The 7,733-nt window shown below is 38.0% G+C and overlaps 3 protein-coding genes across 3 annotated transcripts; 2 read left to right on the top strand and 1 right to left on the bottom strand.

The window, feature by feature from the left end:
• Window positions 1–1,337: 1,337 nt before the first annotated feature.
• On the top strand, window positions 1,338–4,072 carry LOC113271406 (chromophore lyase CRL, chloroplastic-like). Its single transcript, XM_026521258.1, has 9 exons — window positions 1,338–1,721; window positions 1,815–1,864; window positions 2,196–2,256; window positions 2,375–2,410; window positions 2,527–2,577; window positions 2,904–2,996; window positions 3,343–3,447; window positions 3,613–3,705; window positions 3,862–4,072. The coding sequence occupies exons 1-9, from the start codon at window positions 1,560–1,562 to the stop codon at window positions 4,000–4,002; spliced, it is 792 nt and encodes a 263-aa protein (XP_026377043.1). The 5' UTR covers window positions 1,338–1,559; the 3' UTR covers window positions 4,003–4,072.
• Window positions 4,073–4,292: 220 nt separating this feature from the next.
• Window positions 4,293–5,587, bottom strand: LOC113271407. The gene is made up of 4 exons (XM_026521259.1): window positions 5,167–5,587; window positions 4,988–5,046; window positions 4,779–4,896; window positions 4,293–4,681 (listed from the first exon to the last, which is right to left on the bottom strand). Exons 1-4 carry the CDS (start codon window positions 5,427–5,429, stop codon window positions 4,603–4,605), a joined length of 519 nt encoding a protein of 172 aa, XP_026377044.1. The 5' UTR covers window positions 5,430–5,587; the 3' UTR covers window positions 4,293–4,602.
• Window positions 5,588–5,738: 151 nt separating this feature from the next.
• LOC113271405 (protein COFACTOR ASSEMBLY OF COMPLEX C SUBUNIT B CCB1, chloroplastic-like) lies at window positions 5,739–7,317 on the top strand. Its single transcript, XM_026521257.1, has 4 exons — window positions 5,739–6,276; window positions 6,393–6,520; window positions 6,612–6,764; window positions 6,883–7,317. Exons 1-4 carry the CDS (start codon window positions 5,923–5,925, stop codon window positions 7,067–7,069), a joined length of 822 nt encoding a protein of 273 aa, XP_026377042.1. The 5' UTR covers window positions 5,739–5,922; the 3' UTR covers window positions 7,070–7,317.
• The last annotated feature ends 416 nt before the right edge of the window (window positions 7,318–7,733 follow it).

Genomic DNA, 7,733 nt, shown 5'->3' with positions numbered 1-7,733 from the left:
TAAGAAACTCTTTAACATGAACAATCTTAGTGTGAACCAGTAGCATGTGATCGTTTTTCATGACAAAAATCGTCATTTTCTGATCACCTGAACCGTATGTGGCAAAGCTAGGTAAGAAAATATTATGGTGCTGGCGGATGGGTCCTTGGAGTAGAAACTGAATGAATAGCCAGCCCCACCAACTGAAAAAGTTGTTTTTTCCATCGCCCTTTTCTGACACCATCGATGTTTCCTTTCTACTCCATTTGCCGTAATGCATCCTTTAAAAAGTATAATGATTCTAATCAATCTGGATATGGACTAGTTCCGCGTAATTTAGCAGGTGAGTTCCTATGGACATATGAGCTAAGAATTCAATCCATCTGTTTTGAACTCATGTAAAGCTCATTATGGAAGCGGTCAATAGACATTACCAAATTACAGCTTGGGAAAAACAAACGTTTGTTTTAGATATCATTATTAGTTTTAAAACCATCCGGGATGAACTTTTAAGTACATCAAGAGAAATTATAATAAGCTTGCAGATAAGTTAGCAACGCATGCGAGAGTGTTTAAGATTTCAAAAGGTTAATCATCTTCTGAGTTTTATTGCTAAATATGTAAACAATGTCACTTGTTTGCTAGAGTAATAATATTTATTTTGTTGTATCAAAGAAAAAAAAAGAATGCGTAGCTAGCTAGTGAGTAGGTCTGTTACTTATACATAGGGTTGCACAAGAACCTTCCTGCCCGTGGAACCGTACCGAAATCGAGGTTAGATGGGACAGGTACAGAGTAGGTACAAGTAACGGTCCTAGGCTATTTCCTTCTCGTAGTACCGAGCAACAAGTAATAACATCTAATAATAGTTAGGGTATTTGAAAACTAATTAATTTTTGATAATTTCTATTTAATTTTTGTTGATTTCTTTATATTTGAAACTGATTGTAATTTTTTGATTTTTGATTTTAGAGTTTTGAAATTTTTGGTGTGGTTCATAACTTCATATGAACTTAGAAGATCTTCTGCTTTACTTTTTTTTTATAATTTTACATACATTACGGGTAAAGAACCGGTCCCATCCCGTATTTCACAAATACAGGTACAGGCACTGACTATAGGGAGATACCGGTACCGAGCTAGGCAAAGAACCGTACCGTACCGTATTATGTGCAGCCCTACTTACACACAAATCCAGTCAGCACTGTCAAGCCAAATCAGATGTGAGTCTGCTGTCTCATAACTTCTTCTGTCCGTTTCCTCGTGGCGGGGATCCCAGTATCTGACTCACTGAGTCAGTCACTCATCACTAGATAACACAAGCACGCAAAACGTTTTTGCCTCAAAAAGAAGAAAAATCATTTCTTTATCCTGGTTCCTCTCCCTTTCTCTCCATTACTGAAAAACCCCTTCCACACAAAACCCAGTTCTCTCTATTATCCTAAAATCTCACATCAGAGCTATACAAATTGCATCACGTAACACTTAAACATATCTAGTAAAACAAATTTTTTGGATTTGATGATGATAATGATGTTATTAAGGTGAAAAGATTGGATTTTGTTTTGGTTATCGAAGAAATGGGAACGGGTTCGGATTCAAATGGATGGAGCCGAGCCCGTGGTGTATTTCTGAAAACACTGGTTTTAGTTGGTGGTGCTCTTCTTCTTAAGCGTTTAACTAAATCAACAACTCGCTGGGATCATGCTCGTATTGTTGCTGATTCTCTTTGTGGTGAAAAGGTAATCCCGAGTTTTTTTTTTTGGTTTTCTGAATTAGGGTTTCTTTTTAGAAATTTTATAACGCATTTTGATGGTGTTGTGTGTTAATTGTAGTTTTCTCAAGAACAAGCTTCTAAAGATCCCGACAACTTTTTCAATTTGAGGTAATAATAATTACTTCCCGTGTTCATTTTGGATGGTGGTGGTGTGTGTGGGGTGGCTGGTGGGGGAGTTTCTGATGGATGGTGGTGATGGTAGAGTAGTTGGCAGTGCTAGGGGGTTCTGGGTGATCGTGGAAGCTGATTGATGGGGTTGGGGTTAATCTGCTGAAACACCTCAATTCTGGGTTTACTTGAGTTCAATGGAAATTCCAACTTCCTGTAATCCACCAGCACCAGGCACTAGCACCACCTTACTTCTAGGGTATTGTTGAACCCTTAATATTTTACATTCCTTGAAGAACCTGATTATATCTGTTTTGGGGTATTAATGTAGAATGCTAACATGCCCAGCAGCAGAAATGGTGGATGGTTCTAATGTTATATATGTTGAACAAGTAAGTCTCTAATGGTTTAGTACATTATTAAATCATATTAGTCGGTTTAATTGTAAGTAGTTGATTTGTAAAGACATGGTTTCTAATGAGGAAAACACGTCTTTCTTTTTGGTGTCAGGCATTTTGGAGAACTCCTCAGAAGCCGTTTCGGCAGGTATGAAAACCTCCTGCTTATTTTTACAATTTGAAAGTGTAATATGTGTTGACGACATGTTGGAGATTTCCTGGCTTTTTCGTTAACGGAGAGTTTGTTATATGTACTTGGTGCAGAGACTTTATATGGTGAAGCCTTGTACGAAAGAAATGAAATGTGATGTTGAGGTGAGATTCTAGCTTTATGTATCATTTCCACTTTAAGCTAGAGTCAAACATTTATTTTGCATTTAGGTTGCTTCTTGTATTGTAGTTTCAAACTTTCTTAAGTAGGTAATTGAAGTGTGGAAACTGATACATTGTTACAACTGAATATCACTCTACTTTGACTGGCTCATCGTTTTTAGTTAAAAAACCTGTGTTAAAGTAGAGTAGGTCTTGCTTGGTTATTACGATAGTGTGTTGTTTATGTGATATCTGTCTTAGATAGATTTAATTCAGTTTTTTTGTGTACTGAAAAGGGTTTTCATTTGTAAGTTGTTTGGAATGGACAGGTGAGCTCTTATGCCATTAGAGATGCAGAGGAATACAAGAATTTCTGTGATCGTCCAAAAGACCAGCGTCCACTACCTGAAGAAGTTATTGGGGTGGGTTTACTCTAATTCTCCAAGGCATAAGTAGTCAAAGGGGTCTTGGTTTTTCTTATCAACTAAAAACCACTTTTATACCTAACAGTGGTTCAACAATTGACTGAGGAACATGTTGATGGCTGCTCAGTCTTTGCTTTCTTATGAACCACCTGCTCTTCTTAAAAGCTTAAACTGTGATTCATTAAAGATCACCTGCACCATGATTCTGGTTTCAACAGTGTTTTGGGAGCTTTAGGTTTTTGACATAATCCCAAACATATGTAGTTATAAATCTCCCTTTTAGTAATATCATGTTCTTCTCCTAGTGATCTTCATGTTTCTTATCTTGGAATGTCATGGACAGGACATTGCTGAACACTTAACGACTATCTACCTTAAGCGATGTGAACGAGGGAAACGTTGCTTATATGAGGGATCAACCCCAGAAGGCGGTTTCCCTAATTCATGGGTAATTACTGCTTCCTCTATGTCAGTGTTTTTCAATTTCGTACATGAATCTCTGAGTCACTCTAACTGCAGTCAGACATTGGACATAATTTTGATCCGAGCCTGTTTTGTTTGTTTTGTAATTATGACTTACTGTCCATATCACGTTTTGATATGTTAATTCCAGAGTGGGGCATCGTACTGCAAATCAGAACTTGCTATCCATAAGAACAATGAGGTACATACTTGGGATAGGGGCTATGACGACGATGGTAATCAAGTGAGTTTCTATTGTCACATGTAATATTCCATTGATATAAAAAACAATATTGACTGAGAGTGGATCTCTACATATATTTAGCTTTAGAAAAGACTAGATGGATAACTTTAGAAAAGGCTGGATGGATAACTAACATTTCTTCTGTTTGTAAAACAGGTCTGGGGAGTCAAGAAAGGGCCGTATGAGTTCAAACCTGCACCAACCTTGAGTTTCACAGACAAGTTTTCTCTTCTAAATTTTTCTCCTCCCGTCTCATTGGAAAAAAGAATAGAAGGTTCATTTGTTTTACAGGAATGATCGTTTGTATCTATTACATGGACAGTGTAAAATTTAGTTATGTAGTTAGTGAAGCATTTATTCTTATTTACGGTAGCAAGTTATTGAAGTGTTTCTCTTGTCTTATAAAGTTCCAACTTTTTCCTATCGAGCTTTGCAATCAGCGTTGCTCACAAAGTATAACTCATGTTTAGCAAATATGGCATTCATGAAGGAGTCCAACTGGCTACAGGTACGGTACCTACAGGGGATTGGCACTGGCATAAGGCTTAAGCCTGACAATGCTATAATCGAAGGGGATTGACATTGGCTTTCTCATCGAATGACTGTTGGGAATTGCTTCACAACCATATTTACATCTTTCAACATTGTTATTGTGCATCCAACTGCAGCGTTTTTCCTTTTTATTACAAGAATGAACTGGAACTGAGATATGGCCCTTCACAAGGTAAGCCTTCAGGCATACAACATAGTAGAATATAGGGTTACAAAATTTTCCTTATCAACTGCAACCAGTTGCAGGAAGAAGAAAAAAAAGCAGAACAAGGAAAAGAGAAGAATTGAAGAAATTTGTTGTTCCTGGTAATTGATCACTTCTATTGTCATTCGCCATTGAAGGCATTAGAAAGCACTGTTGAGGTAGAAATATAACCCAGCCAACGCTGCAACTCCAACTGCAATTGCTACGGGCAATGCTTTACTGCAAAAAGAAATTGAAATCGAGTCAATACAGGTAAATGCATGGAAAATTAGTTTCAAGTTGAGAACAGTATCATCCACTTGTTTGTGTATATTACCCGACTGCTTCATCTCTTTGAAGCTCTGCTTTTCTGGCTTTTCGAGTGTCTGTAGCATTTGCATTCTTATTCACTGGTGGTTCGTAAACTCTGAATCTTCGTTTTGGAGCAGCACAAACTAAATGAATGTCCAGATAGTCAGTTGTTGCATTGGAAATAAGACCTGGATTCAACAGAATTCATGGGGAGCTTCGTAATAGATTGTTTACCTGGACAGAAGTACTTGTCAGGTTGCTTCTCGAAGGGTGTACGGTCTTGGTAAATATAGCTGCAGTGTACAGAACCTTCATATTAGAATCCCATAAACACACAATAATAGTTGTAAACACAGAGACCTGTATATGTATATGCAGATTACAATGAATCCAAGAGGGAATAGAAAAAGTACCCGCAGTCGCGACAAATGTAAGATTGCTTGGAAGCAGCACGCATATAGATTTTAGGTGCAAGGGAAGTTTTAGGGGATGTAGTTTGTTGTCTAGGAGGAGAAAGTGCAGAGAGCTGAATAGAAGAAGAGAAAAATGCTGATTTGAGTGCAAAGCGATCTGATGTTTGCCTTAATCCAACATGACTAGTTGAAGGAGATAAGAGATTAGCAGCAGCAGGAGTAGAGTTCTTGAGCTTTGCAGTTACCGGTGCTTGAAGTGCCATGTCTTTCTGTCTCTAGTCCAACTGTTGTCTTCCTTTGCAGATGAAATAAGGATATGAGAAGATAAGATATCATAGTAAAGTAAGAAAATATGTGGCTTTCATGCTCCCCACACACGCTCATTTCATTTCCCATTCCTTCTACACTTTACTAGAAGGATGCTGTATTATTGTTGTCTAGCTAGCATCTTTATCATCACAGATTTGATTTTAAAGTTTACAGAGAGAGGTGTTGATAGGGTCTAACTTCATAATTTTTCTATCTAAAATAAGACAGCCATTGAATTGCAAGATCCAGATGAAAAAACGTGGAAGTATTTTGGCAGGAAAAAGATGTGGAATCAAAGGCATGGCATGGAATTGGCATCATGAATGATATGAGGGTAATTCTGAAATATCTTGCAACTCAAAGGGTTTTCAAGTAACTTAAAATTTTTTTGTACCCCAGAAAAAGATCAGATTAGAGTGAGCCTCACACACACAAACACGTACACCAATGGCAATGGCATCGATGAAGCTTCTATCATCTTCTCCACTACATTCTCCTTCACCGTCTTGCAAATTCAAAGCAACTAGGGACTGCACACAGTTACAACTCCAACAACAACAAAAACCATGGCAAGTAGTACCATTTCAAGCCATAAGACCAACTAAGAGGTTAGTAGGCGTTCATCTCTCCAACCTCCTTCAAGAACCACTTCTACTAGCTGAAGCTGCAACAGATGTAGCAACAGCAGTGACTGAGAGTGGTACAGGGTATTCCTTGGCAAGCTATTATACATCACTGGGTCTGTTTGTCATTTCTGTTCCTGGATTATGGTCACTCATTAAACGTTCTGTCAAATCCAAGGTGCAGATTAAGATTATATGATGCTTGAGTTTTTTTTTTTGAAATTCTCTGTTCCTTACCAAATTTGGGGTTTCTTAATGTTTGTGTTCTTGGTTTTGGTTTACTGGTGCAAACAGGTAGTGAAGAAAACTTTTGTTGGAGAAGGTGAAGCGAAAATGAAAGGGCCGAATCAAGTTGCTGGCGAAATTCTTTCTTTCTTTACCCGTAACAATTTTGCCGTTTCTGACCGGGGAGAGACAATTACGTATGCTTCCTTCTCCCTTTCTATTCTTTCCAGCACTTTATTGTATGCATCAAAAAAATGGTGATTGATGTCTTGACTTACAAATGTGAAGGTTTGAAGGAGAGATGGTACCAAGTAGTAGTCAAGCTGCATTGCTCACATTCTGCACATGCATTAGCTTGCTCAGTGTTGGCCTTGTGCTGACAATTACAGTTCCTGATGTTGGCGACAAATGGTACTACCTCACCGTGTTAAGCCCCTTAGCGTAAGTTACTGCCTCTGCTCACGAGTATAACATCATAGAATAACCAGAAAAACCTGCATTTCATAGAATTTCTTCGGCTTCATTAATTTCTTTGCTTTATGACATGGTGATGATGCAGAGGAGCATATTACTGGAAGAAGGCATCGAGAAAAGAAAAAATACAGGTGAAAATGATGGTTGCAGAGGATGGAACTTTGTCTGAGATTGTCGTCCAAGGGGATGATCAACAGGTTGAGCAATTGAGGAAGGAGCTTCAACTTAGTGAGAAGGGCATGGTGTATGTCAAAGGTTTATTCGAGAGGTAAATGTAAAAAATCTGTCAATATTACTTCCTTTTTTTGAAGATTCAAAGATACATTTGGAGTTCGGCTTTTCATTTTATAGCCCCAAGCGATCCACTATGCCCGGATCAGAGGAAGAGTGATAGAGAGTTTGTTCTAACATAGTAATGAAAGGTCATGTCATAAGGCTATGTAGACTCGAAACAATTTTGAGCTGTACTGTCAATTCTTATATATGTTATATATAGAGATCATTAATCTTATTTCTTTGACCTTGGTGTAAGGACACAATGTTCATTTCAAGCAAGTTTTTCATATTGCCAAATGAAAACATCCATACCAACTTAGTGTCATCCTGTTCTTGAAACTTCTGTTTGAAGTTAGATTGTATAACTCAGAGCGAAACCTAAAATATCAATATTGCAGTTTAAAGACCTTGGTCCTCTAAATTTGGATGGCGCCCTTGGATCCTCGCGGATCAATTTGAGTCTTTCTGCCACCATTCATGTCACAGGTTTCCTGCCAAATGTCTGGAGAGTTGAAGTGCTTCAATGTTAGGCTGGTTAAACTGAATTGAAGCACGGTCCAGTGGTATCTGACATTAGGATCTAAAGGCGCCTGTGATTTGTGTTGGAAAATTGCACTAATATAGAGATGAAAAAATAATGGGAGATGTCGTACTTCTGAC

Source organism: Papaver somniferum, chromosome 4 (genome assembly GCF_003573695.1).
Source record: "Papaver somniferum cultivar HN1 chromosome 4, ASM357369v1, whole genome shotgun sequence".
NCBI classification, from domain to species: Eukaryota; Viridiplantae; Streptophyta; class Magnoliopsida; order Ranunculales; family Papaveraceae; genus Papaver; species Papaver somniferum.
Note: the sequence above shows the minus strand (reverse complement) of the source record. Positions and strands in the feature narration are given on the sequence as shown.

Excerpts from the sequence above, each read along its gene's own strand:
- LOC113271406 (XM_026521258.1), top strand. The coding sequence starts at position 1,560 with ATGGGAACGGGTTCGGATTCAAATGGATGGAGCCGAGCCCGTGGTGTA. Across the intron at positions 1,865-2,195 it reads GACAACTTTTTCAATTTGAG|AATGCTAACATGCCCAGCAG; the intron begins GTAATAATAATT and ends GTATTAATGTAG. Across the intron at positions 3,706-3,861 it reads ATGACGACGATGGTAATCAA|GTCTGGGGAGTCAAGAAAGG; the intron begins GTGAGTTTCTAT and ends TTTGTAAAACAG.
- LOC113271407 (XM_026521259.1), bottom strand. The coding sequence starts at position 5,429 with ATGGCACTTCAAGCACCGGTAACTGCAAAGCTCAAGAACTCTACTCCT. Across the intron at positions 4,897-4,987 it reads TGACAAGTACTTCTGTCCAG|TTTGTGCTGCTCCAAAACGA; the intron begins GTAAACAATCTA and ends ACATTCATTTAG. Across the intron at positions 4,682-4,778 it reads CAAAGAGATGAAGCAGTCGG|TAAAGCATTGCCCGTAGCAA; the intron begins GTAATATACACA and ends TTCTTTTTGCAG.
- LOC113271405 (XM_026521257.1), top strand. The coding sequence starts at position 5,923 with ATGGCAATGGCATCGATGAAGCTTCTATCATCTTCTCCACTACATTCT. Across the intron at positions 6,521-6,611 it reads GACCGGGGAGAGACAATTAC|GTTTGAAGGAGAGATGGTAC; the intron begins GTATGCTTCCTT and ends ACAAATGTGAAG. Across the intron at positions 6,765-6,882 it reads ACCGTGTTAAGCCCCTTAGC|AGGAGCATATTACTGGAAGA; the intron begins GTAAGTTACTGC and ends GTGATGATGCAG.